The 12,316-nt window shown below is 39.3% G+C and overlaps 1 protein-coding gene and 1 long non-coding RNA gene across 2 annotated transcripts in view; both read right to left on the bottom strand.

The window, feature by feature from the left end:
- Positions 1-12,316, bottom strand: part of SPEF2 (sperm flagellar 2) — a 156,662-nt gene that overhangs the window by 23,602 nt on the left and 120,744 nt on the right. Inside the window, 1 exon segment of the mRNA XM_021696168.2 lies at positions 1-107. Coding sequence (XP_021551843.2) covers positions 1-107 — 107 coding nt within the window.
- Positions 2,647-3,058, bottom strand: LOC110586025. The gene is made up of 3 exons (XR_002480655.1): positions 3,014-3,058; positions 2,796-2,919; positions 2,647-2,709 (listed from the first exon to the last, which is right to left on the bottom strand). It is a non-coding gene; the product is annotated as an uncharacterized LOC110586025 (long non-coding RNA).

Below are 12,316 nucleotides of genomic sequence, written 5' to 3' on the forward strand. Positions count from 1 at the left end.
TTCGGGTTGAGTGAGGTGCATCCAACTACCAGGTAAGTTGTTTGTTCCAAGGTTTAGGGTTACCAGATCCAGCAGGATGTCAGTAAATGCTTTATGTTCTATTATGCCTACGGTAAAGTGAAAAATATTTTTCCAATTATGTTATGTGACAGGGACTTTGTTTCTTTTGCTAAAAGAGAACAAAAATGGATATTTGTATAATCACTTTATTCATATTATTTAAAACTGTAGCCTTTAGAGAGCAGAAGACATTTGAAAACATAAGAATAATAATCAAGTTTCCTGAGGCACTCTCATTATTGTGTCTCAGCTAAGTTAAAATGTCTTTTTTGGCCAGGTAATAAATCATTTCAGATTGGGCAAAATACTGAGAATTTATACTTTAATTTGGAATCTTCCTTTGACTTTTTGCTCAGAGTAGAATTAGTAGAATTAAAAAAAAAAAACAACTCTAAGTTTTCCTGTATGCAGTAGAGGACAAGAGTAAAATATTTTGGTGAGTATGGGATAAAGGTGTTTCAAATGCACACAAATCACCACTGTTATCAAGGTAACACATTTATCCTCATTTTGTACTTGGCTCAGAAGAGATTATTTTTTTGTTTTGTTTTTGTAAATGCAGGGAGACTTGAATTGTTAAGTTACTGGATTGGAAGTGATAATTTAATTATCCAATTGGCTCAATATTCCAAAGTATTTCATAAAAGATCACTAACCTTTTAAGTGCTTTGCTTTTATACATTAATCTATTTTTACCCTGTCCAAAAGAGAAGTCTGTTTTGTCTGTCTCTCATTTCAAATTGCATGCGCATGCATTAAAAAAAGAAATAGGAAAACAAAATAAATGAATCTGCTTAAAAAATGTCTGTCTAACCCTTCTGACAGAAGTACCTTCTAGAGTCAGGAGAGACTCCTACATGTATTTGGGTCTTTCAGGTCCAGAGTATAGAGCTATCTTCCTTGTTTAGAAATAAAAAGAGTAGAAATAGAAACAGATGTAGCATCTCAAATTTTTCTTTTTACATCTGAATTTTTGGCATTTATAAAAGTCCAATGTGAACCTTAACATTTCTTATAACCTTTAAGAAAATGCACGAATCCTTTTAAAATGTCAGTGGTTCAAACTCAGCCTCTTGATAAAATACACAAACCAAATACACAATTTTGAGATCTGGAAGTTAATTTTTTGGGTGACAAGTGCAGAATCTTTCTTCCTTTGATATGCCTGACCATCCAACAGGTCATTTGGAAATAAATTCTCTATCCTTTTTGATCAAAGCTGAGTATCCAATTTTATAGAGATGAGAAACATTTTCCCAGGGAGTGGAATGTTCAGTAAGATGAGCTTTATTTTCAGTAAAAACCACGTTGGATTTTAGACAAGTTAGAAATAATCACTCATGTTCCTCAAGATGAAGCCATAAATGAAATCTATTTTATGAATCCATGAAGAAGCTCAAAGTATTTAAAAATTCTGGTAGAGATGCAATATGTTTCCACTGTCTTTAATAGCTATGGTGCAAGCAAAGTGTTGTAAGACAATACTTCCAGCTTACGTAGCAATTATCTGGTGACCTTAATGTGAAATGTGAAAACTTTTTAATATTTGACCTGGTCACCTACGTGGCCAAGTCATATGGCAATATGACCTTCACATAAAATATGATAACATAAACAGAGAAACTTAGAAGTCTTATTCATGGATCCCCCCCCCCCAAAATACCTCTCTTTCAGTTTGGCCCTAAGTTAGTTATTTAATGCAGGTGTCATTTACAATTATCCAGGAAAGATGTTAATTGTATGCCAGGCCCAAGGAAACTCAGACCATAATCATAGTCTAGTCACCTTTAGCAGTAACTCTGCAAGAGATGACATCAAAATAACACCATTGCTTAGAAGTATCACCTCCATCTAACGAACGTGAAAGAATGTGTGGATGTAGAAGTAGACTTAGGTACAGGAAGGGGTGCCTGGGTGGCTCAGTCGGTGGCTCAAGTCGACTCTTGATTTCAGGTCATGATCTCAGGGCCCTGGGATCGAGCCCCGCATTGGATTCCACATTCAGCGGGGAGTCTGTGTCAGGATACTCTCTCTCCTTCTCCTCCTTCCCCCCCCCCCCCCCCCCCGCTTGCTCCCTCATGTGCATGCACCTCTCTCTCAAATAAATAAATAAATAAATCTTCTTCTTCTTTTTTTTTTTTAAAAGAAAAGTACAGGGTATTTTTGCTTTGTCTGAAAAATGCCAAATGCCTTCTCTGTTTGATGTGAAGACTGGTTACTATTTTACTTCTAAATTTCAGATTAAAAAGATTTTGTTTTTGTTTTGATCAATGATAAAGTCAACATTTGTCATATTACTATTCACTTTCATAAGGGCTTTCTGAGTTTGATGAACAAGCAGAATTAGGTCTCGTGTCACCAGTGGAAGACAGTGTTCTTGTATTCCATAAATGGATAGCTTTCCGAGGGTCAAAATTATTAATGTCTGGAGAATTCAACTGGATTATCGGGAGGTCCGTCATACTTTCAGCCTTGATCTTGGCATGCATTTGTGACTTGGCACGTTTCATCTGACTAAAGCCACATTCTGCCTCTGTGGAACTTGCAGGGAGGGTCAGCACTAGGTCCACTAATGTCAGGATATTTGGATACTTGTGTAAGTAAACAGAGTTCACAAAATCCCAGGTCAATTTGCGGATGTTCTGAAATCTAAGGGGTGGGAGGAGAATGAAAAATGTAAAAGATTGAGACTCCCAAGTTTCATTCAAATATTTATAAATACCAACTATGCTTACCTAGCATATATCTCTAATTTCAACATGCTCCATTCAGTGTCTACTTCCTCGATCTCCACATTGGCAGCTTCCAGTACTGGTTCATAATGGGCAATCAGTATAGATACCTCTTTTCCTCCAAATTCTGCCATCGATATACAAGAGAAAAAGTCAAGATATGAAAGAAACCTACAGAGGATCAAAGAACAGTAGGTTTGGAGGTAGTGCATATAGGGTACCTCGGTTTATCTTTGCGGGCCACAGTTTAAAGCTCCCAATCATGGTAGCCTTCACCACATCCTGGCTGGCATCTCTGAAGCAGCCTTGCAGCCTCTTGATAAGATGTGTTAAGACTGTGTTTCTTACATCAGAAATGTCTCCCTCTCCTCCCAGGCAGTTACCATGAAAGTGCGTGACAGAATCCACCCAACGTTCTTTTGGTCCTGGTCTGGGGAGGAAAAAAAAAATCCCCCAAGTAAACAATTAAATGAAAAGGCACCTGGCAAATAATGTCCCCAGTCATACTATCTAAGTTTGACATTTGACATTCCACAATTCCTCACTTTGTTTGATATATTCTGAGCATTTCCAGTGTTGACTCTAACACGGCAAATACGTCAGCAATGGAAGAATTTCTGTTCTGATTGACACGGGAAAGAATGCTAAGTACATTAATGACATCCACTAAGAAATGGATGAATTTAACAATTTCTGCTTGGAGAAGGAACACTAGGAGTTCCTTGGCTTTCTGATGACAGGTGTCACTTTTGTCTTCATCTGCCTGTAACATAGATTGGGAATAAAATACCAGTTTATTGTTCTTAAAATTATTATTTCAAATTGCTCCATAAAGATATTCTCTGCCACTCTGGAAAACTAAAACAGTATGGTATGTCACAATTACTTACCGAAAGCAATTGCTGGACTATTGCAGGATATCCCTTGAGAAAGTTCTGGAGGGCTGCCTGTAATTCCTGAAGCCACCTCCTGCCCCTTCTTGAGAAGGCATCACAGGCCGAAGGTGAAGGCTTTTGAAAGCAGTCATCAGAGAACTCCTGAGAAGAGGGGAACTGTGGTAGAAGTGGTAAACGCTGTGAAGAAGGTTTCTGACATCATTGTACAGGGGAACGCTCTGGAACACTGCCTTGTAATATAGTTCAAGATGATGTGCAAAGCAGCACACAGTCAGCACACATGGCTGGATTTCTCTTAAAAGCAGAGCCACCCCATTGTTTTCTCCCTCTGAGCCCGGGACACCATCACTTCCAAAACCAACCAGTTTCTTTGCCCAGTCTTGGTTCGATAGCTTAAGTTGAAGATTTCTTTCTAGAGTTTTCTCAATGGCATTTCTTATTGCCAAAGGATCCTTCTTGTCTACCGTCTGTACCCCAACAATTTGGCAATGCACTTTTCCTGCACGTGCAAACTGCACATAGACAAGTTCAGCTTCCTCGGTTGAACTCTCTGTGATTCCATCACTGAGGACAGAGAAAAATTTACTTTGTTCTAGTTTCTCTCTTAGATTCCTCCGTTCCACTTCAGGGATAAAATACGTAAAGGTTCTTGCTGATTTGTTAGTTCTGAATACTGGGCCAATATCAATGCCCTTCATATCATCCAACTTGCACATCCAGATAAAGACTTTGAGGGGACATCCCGTCTTGGCGATAGCATGGCATGATCTGAATAAGTTCTCTATTCTCCCAGGGGTGATTTTGCTCATGGTTGTCACCATGAGCTCTGTGGTGGTGCGGTTCACTGGAGAACCACTCGTTGCTTCCTTTAATGAAGCCTTGGCATGAGCCTCACTAAGATGATGTGCGTTGAGAAATTCTGTCCTAAAGTTGTCAGTGCCGTAAAAAAAACTCACTCGATTTCCCCTTGCCTTCACTCCATGTTTACGACACAGGCCACAGAACATAAGATTTAGTATCTCATCATATATAAGCCAAGGGTATTTTTTTAGGCAGATTTTCAAAAATTGATTGTTCCTCCTTGGAAGGTAATGGTCAAGCTTCTGTGGCCTTTTCTGCTTTTCAGTGATTTGGTTCAGATCATCTGGAAGATCCCTGCCTTTAAAATAACTCCACATTGTTATTTTCGGTAATCACCCACATCTACCCTCAGTTTTGCTTACTCTCTGCCCCTAACACATGCTCATTATTTCTGGAAAAAATTACAGTGAGTGCTTACAAGTAGTACGTCAGCCATTCTGGTTAGTGTTTTAAGCGGCTTATACCACTGAATCCTCATAATCCATCATCCCTATTTTATAGTTGAGAAAATGGACCAATTACCTGTCATTTTATGGATAAAAACAACTAGGACACAGAGAGGTTAGTTTGTTGGATGTCACAGTGCTCATAAGTGGTGGAGTTGGGGATCACTAGCAGGTGGTCCGACTCCACAGCCCCTATGCTTACCTACTTCACTATTACAGGTTTCTCATAAGGGCAAAGGGTGCTATGTTCTTCTTCACTCTAGAATCTGGTTCTTATGCATAAGAGGGACATTGCTTTTTGCTGACATTTGCTTCCTGTGGTGAGAAGGAAGAGTAACAGGACACGCACAGCAGCACAGTCTAGAAGGTTTGCCTTGGCCATCTCTTCCTTCCAGCCACAGGCCCGCCTTCTGTGGCAGTACCAGAGGCAACCTGTTCATTTACAGAAAGGGCTTGAGGCTTTGAGATCCATCCTACGTGGTTTCAAGGAGCTGTGCCTCATGCCTCATCTTTTTCTCTTCCCCAAAGATCTAATTTCTGAAACCTACTTGTCGGAGTGTGGAACATCCTACGTGGTTTCAAGGAGCTGTGCCTCATGCCTCATCTTTTTCTCTTCCCCAAAGATCTAATTTCTGAAACCTACTTGTCGGAGCGTGGAATATATATATATTCATCTGGACAGAAGGACAGAAAAATTTTAATTACACAAAGCAACGTCCTAAAATACAGTTTCTCTCTGAAGGCAGGCAGCCTGGACCACATATTTATTTCCCTCCTTCGACTTCTGTGACCCTACTGATCATTAGATTATATTGTCCTATTTTATAGTTTAATGAAAAAGTGGAATATGTGTTTGTGTGATATTATACTAAATTAACTCATGTCGACATACAAGCTGGCGTTTCATTCTGTTTCACTGCTTTCCTGTCCTAGGCTGACTGACAGCCAGATTTTAAACTCTTCTGACAGAACCACACTTACTTCCTTTGTGTCCCATAAGGCCTAGGTGAGCAGTGCTAAGCACTTGGCAGATGTCTAAGAAAATCAACATTCCCAACTGATTTTCATGATCTCATATCTCTTAACATCTTTTACTTGGAAACCTTTGACATTAGTCAATCTGCTGCTGCCTTTCTTACCCGATTTGCATCTAACTTCTATTTTGCCTTTTAATCAGTTTTTTTTTTTTTTTTTGCCGTTGTTACTGTTAAAACAGAGTGCTGTTTTGTTTTTTTTCCTCCCAAGTCCTAAATATTACTGTTTTTGCTTAAAGTGAACCTCCTTGTGACTGATACCTCCTGCCTTCATTTTGGGCCCTACACGTGGGGTCGTCGGTCTCCCACACTAGGCCTTTGGCACCAGGCCCGTGACTGCTTGCCACACATCAGTGCTGGTGAGCACAGGACTGAATATATGAGAAAAGAAGTCTCTTGTTATGGAAGGGAAGGACTTTAACTCTCACTACTGATTTAGCTAGCTTTTATGTTTTTAGCTTTATGAACAGATTCTCCAGAAGGTGTTATCTTGAATTCTGAGCACGTACTTTCATTTGCTTAATGTAAATTCTCTGGCTTCATGAGAATGTGTTTCCTCCTGAAGAAGCAGCTGAAACTCTGCCCACAGTTTTAACAGGTCCAAAGGCTTCTAGATTTACTACTGCATTTCCGTGATCTGAATCTATGTAGCGGAAGGAGTTCACCCACTGAGAGAACCACAGGACATACTGGGGCCTTACTCCTTTTTGCAGTAATCCCTAGATTTTGCCACATGGAGACATATTCCTGTTAAAAACATCAATCCTTCTCTAGCGTACCTTTTCTAAGAAATATTTCTATGTTTTTGATTTGTATAAAGTCAGACTAATTTAAGCAGGTTTCAGATTACAACAGGGGGCTTACCTCCCTGCAAATATATAGTATCATATTTCTACAATTTTCTCAGAGACACTAGCTTAGAAAGATCCACAGAACTTTCCAATGGTTTCCCCCCACCCCTGTGCCCTTAATCCTGTCTCTCAGTTGGCCAAGACTCTCCAGAGACACAGAGCAGCATCTGCTGAGCTCTCAGTCTCTTCCTCCCTGTAATCCACACATCACATCATTTGGCTCTAAAGGCCTTTGATAATCCTTTCCTGCGTGTCCTTTGCAAGCCACTTTGAGACTTTACAATCTGACCGCAAGGTCTTTGTGGTTCTCATCTCGTGCCTCCTGCCCCAGCTGGTCTGTTTGCTGTTCCTTGAATAAATGTATCATGCAACTTCAAAATCTCCACGGGTACTCTATTTTCCCCTTTGTCTGCTTTCCCCTGCTTTTCTTCCTGGAAGGTTCCATTGAAAATTCTCCTCTGGGTTAACCCCTATGCTGACCCACATAGGCAGCAATAACTACTTCCTCCTTTGAATTCTTGCAAAAACCATGTAGCCGAATGATCTGGCTTAGTCACCACAGACAAGAGTTCTGTTTGTGCCTTCTGTCTCTGAGACCAATCAGTGAACCTAAGGGTCTCTAAAAGAGGTTCAGAGGAGGGGCCTCTTGTGAGTTTTTAGAACAATTTCATAGCCTTGAACAACTAAATGCTGCCTCTCTTGAAGAAGGAGTGAGGATGCAGAATTTGCTGGACTCTGTTCTCTCTGGATAGCCTCTCAGCTGAAGCCAAAATAGCCATGAACCAAATCTCTACAGGCATTACATGGAATACTGATGGGTTTACAAAGAAAAGGAGTTCTTTTGGTTTAAGTGGGGACTGAGGAACATTGCTAAAGTGTTCTAGTTTCAACAGACTCCAAATTGCTTCCATTGGAAAAAGTCTGTCTTCCTGATGTGCTTGGCACTTGATGTTTAGAGACAAGATGTTCCTACCAAGAGCTTAATGTACTACACAAAATAAGTGTTTTTGTTTGGACTGTTTTTGGTTCCTTGGGGAGCCACATACCTTATGGTTTAATTTTATCAGGTGGTATAATTTTTTTTTTCCAGAAATGTTCCAGGGTAATGCTGTAGATGCCTGTTGTGGTATGTGACCTTCAGCATACCGAGCTAACATTTTGGGTAATAATTGGAATAGTTTGTATTACTATTGTATAATGTTACATATTATATAATATGATATTACTACAATTATATAATTAAATGACAATGGCTTATATTACACTTAGATTGCACATTCTATGTGCCAGACACTTCCTAAACACTTCACATAAATTACTTTAATACTCATAGCAACTCCATTGAAATACCCCATTGTCCAGATGAGAAAATTGAGACAGAGAGAGGCTAAGTAACTTTCCCAAGATCATACTACAATCATTTGACGAAAGGTGGATTTGAAAAGAGCTGTCTGATTCCTTCTTACCCATGGCTGGGTCTTCTTACTCAGCCAGCCATGAGTAAGAAGTCAATCAACATGGAAATGCTAGCATGGGGCCTGACACATGGAGCCAGACACCATGCCAATATTGGCTATTGTTATAATTCAGAAGATGTTCTCTAAATCTCCCTCTGTGCTGGGAGTACTGTCATGGGAATGATTCCTGGGACAGTCAATGAAAGAATGTCTTGCCGATTTACTGGCTGCTCCTAAGATTCTCAAGTATGGATCTTTGCTGGGTGGCAAGAAAAATACTAGTTTGATAAATTGTTTCATTGCATTTCGCATGATCTTGTATGATCATCATGCATAAGGTCATTTTTCTTTTCTGGCATATTTGCAATGATCATACCAACAAACGGTATTTTATTTCTCATGACTACCTTTACCAAAGGAGATTTAGAATCATTACAAGTGGCAGGTTTTGACCAGGAGAGGAGTGTTGAATATAAGCATTATGGTATATAATGCATTTTCAATTTTCCATTATCTTTAGTAAGAACTATTTTAATGTAGACTTTTATTTTTAAAGCGGGGTAGCTAATATTCAGCAGAAAACTCCTTAAGCTTTAGTTTTATCTGTTTATATCCTGATACTAGTTACTCACAAGTATTTAAAGTCACTAGGTTTACTTAAAGATTATCCATTTCACTCAATAATTTTATTTATGTAGCATAATTAAAAGTTACCAAAGAACTTCATGATATTATCATTCCTTATAAATTTGCTAAAAACATCTTCCTGTGGGCCTAGTCATATGACTATGTGCAAACATGTATGCTTCTTTCCTAGAGAAAAATCCATCTGTTTATCATAGTTTACCATATTTTAGCAAGCATGAAAATTGCATCTTAGATACCATAGGTTACACTGGGATATATGAAATAGTTTACCGTAATGCTCATATTTCTTGGCTTAAAAATAACAGCAATTTTCAAGTTCAAGGAAGAAGTTCTGTAGGATCACACATTTAGAAAGTGCCACTTTCAGCCAGTTGCTCCATACTTTCAAAACTGATCACTTCAACTAAGGTTGTCTTTTAAAATTCTACAGTTCTAAGATAAATACAGTGCAAGGTACCATAAAAGATTATTTTCCAATTCTTGGAAAGAATATGACAAAAGACTTCACTTAAAAGATGGATGGCTGTGTATCATTTAAGGCAGGGAACAACAATCATGGAGCTGAGAAGAAAGACTAAAGTCAGAGGATCTTTGCGGGGCTAAGGGAGTCAGGGAGAAAGAGTGAGTGGTAATTTCTGGACTTCCTCAGGGAGACGCAATGTCAACATTTGCAGCCTGACTTCAAAGAAGTCATCATGGAACTGTGACTCTGGGATGCAGAAAATGGAATGATCATTATTTTGCCTTCCTTTTATAACATTGGCAAGAATAATAACAATGAACATTACTTTTATTGACAGACTACCTGATACTGTGCTAAGGTTTTACATGTACTTAAAAAGCAACATATATATATGTGTGTGTGTGTGTGTGCACGCACATGTGTGTGTGTGTATTCAAATAGCATATTTGAGCTAATAATAAAGAATTTAAACTGGTTGCTCATAGACCAGAAGTCATTTTGAACCATTAAGACCCCCAAATCTCACAGTTTTGTATAGCCTTATAAATTGTGCAGTAATTACCATGGTTATTCTTGAATCTGAGTTAATTCTCCAGCTTGGGTGGATGGTGGTGGTTCCTCAGACAGAGAAGGCCTCCCCATGTGTTTGCCTGCAGTTCGTGCAGTTGGGGAAGGAGAATCAAAGCTGTCTCCTGACCTTTCCCTGAACGTCCACACCCATGTCTCTTATCTGCACCTTGGCCAGTGGCTGTTCTCCAACTTGAAATATCCCCTGTATCCCTGCCATCAAATCTCTCTTCTTCTAAATACTTCCTCTGAGATACTATCCCACCAAACTCCCTGACTGACCTCATTGCTCACTGATCCTCTTTTGCTCTGCATTCCTGAGCACTTTTAGAAAGTTCATACTCTGGTCCAGGAAGAACCTAAATAGAAGTTTATATTTTCTTCTTCCTTGCTTGTCTTTTCAAATTACACTCTAAGTCCACTAGGCAAGTGGTTTTCCTTTCACATCTACTTTTTAAAAAAATATATAATTATCTCCCTTCTTCCCCCTCCCTCCTTCCCCTTTCCCCCCTTTCCTTCCTCTTTCTACCATACTTTGAGAGCTGTTGCATTCATTCTACCATATTCAGAAAACAGATAAATGTATCAGTTGACATATTTTAGTCCCAAGGGTTTCTAGAGTTAATCTTCTAAGACATACGCATGCCAACTTACAGCTGCTATTTGTTGTTTTTAAACTTTTAGTTGAAATGCAGGCTCTGGTTTGGATCCAAGAACGTATTATGGTTATCATCATGAATACAAAGGTCCCTTTTCAAAGGGATTATGAGTGCTTGATAATTTTCAAAATCCACTTCCACCTACTCAAATGCCCCCAAATGCTTTTAATTTTGACCTGCTAATTGGATGATTTCCTTCCCATCACCCTAGTGTAGAATTAAATCAAAGCATATTTCATATTCAGAATCTTTATTCATGTATCTTTTTGTTTTATATGTAAAAAATAGGGTGGATAAAACGAAGAGCAAAAGCAACTCTCGAGAAGGAAATATGTAATAAGAGGGTCTTGTGAAACCCACACAATGGGGCAGAGAATGGAATTGGAATTTGCCTGACTGTCAGATGGAAGGGATTTCACAGGCAGGCTTTATAAAACTGCCATTTTTTTTGTACCTGCTGATGGCCGCATTTCCTTCCTGCCCAAATACTGCCAACCAGAGTTGGTGTCCATCTATAGTTGTCATGTACTGGAGATGGAGACCACTCATGCTAATTAGATGAGCTGACATGTGCCAGGGTAGGGGGTCACCCAGGGGCCCATGGTTACACCTGTTTCATCCGCTGGGCTTAGCAAAGAGGAGTTCAGACTCAGAGTAGAAGCATGCCCTTTTGACTAATGAGATTTGATGGGGGTTTTGAGAAATATTTGACTTTTAAAAAACAAATGAATATAATCACTATGAAAGTGGAATTGTGTTAGTGCTAGACTAAAGTCAGTTGGCTATTCTCTAGGGGAAAGTAATGATTTTCCAATACATGGATGTTGGAAGATAAAATAAACCTGATTATGAGAGGTGACTTAATTAAGTAAGAAGGGGAAAAGCCTTGAATCTGAAGAGGCCTGGATGACCTATGACCATAGTAAAAACTGCTCTGTGACAAAGAGTCCAGACCAATAAAATGGAGATGAGATGATAGTCCTACATGACCTGTCTGAATTACTTGTGCTATCAATTGATGGAATTCATTGAAGAATATCTGGAAGTAGAAAGAGACTGAATTTAAAAAAAAAAAAAAGCCTGTGCACATGCTACAGAGCCATAATGATAACACGTGAAGGAAGTAAAGAATTCATGTGCATAAAATATGATGTACACATACATGTGAACACATTCATCAGTTAAGCAAATATTTTGTTGACAGATTCTCTGGTTCTATTCTTAGTCTGTGAAGCATTGAAGGGAAATTCTCTACTCCCTGGTCTCCCTCCACAGACTAGTGGGGGAGACAGAAACACAAACTCATCATCTCAATTCAAACCTTAGACTGGACGTGTGTGTGGAGGCTGTCTCTCTCAAATGCCAGACAGAGTCAGACTCAAGTTTACCAACATTCTGACCAGGGGCAGGGACGGGCCGAAGAGGAGAGTTACCAGGAACGAGGATCACCACACTGCCGAAGGATTAGTCACTGTTTTCCTCCTGTTTGTTTCATTCAGATCTATGTTGTATGAAGCAAAAGTGTGATAAACTGGAATAGAGTGAGGGCTTGTTTTGGTGACCCGCAGTCCCAGGGGGCTGATTTTACTCGTGAGTAAGTGACTGCTACCCTGATTAGTCTTAACCTTTTTTGTGCTTTTTC

Source organism: Neomonachus schauinslandi, chromosome 7, assembly GCF_002201575.2.
Source record: "Neomonachus schauinslandi chromosome 7, ASM220157v2, whole genome shotgun sequence".
NCBI classification, from domain to species: Eukaryota; Metazoa; Chordata; class Mammalia; order Carnivora; family Phocidae; genus Neomonachus; species Neomonachus schauinslandi.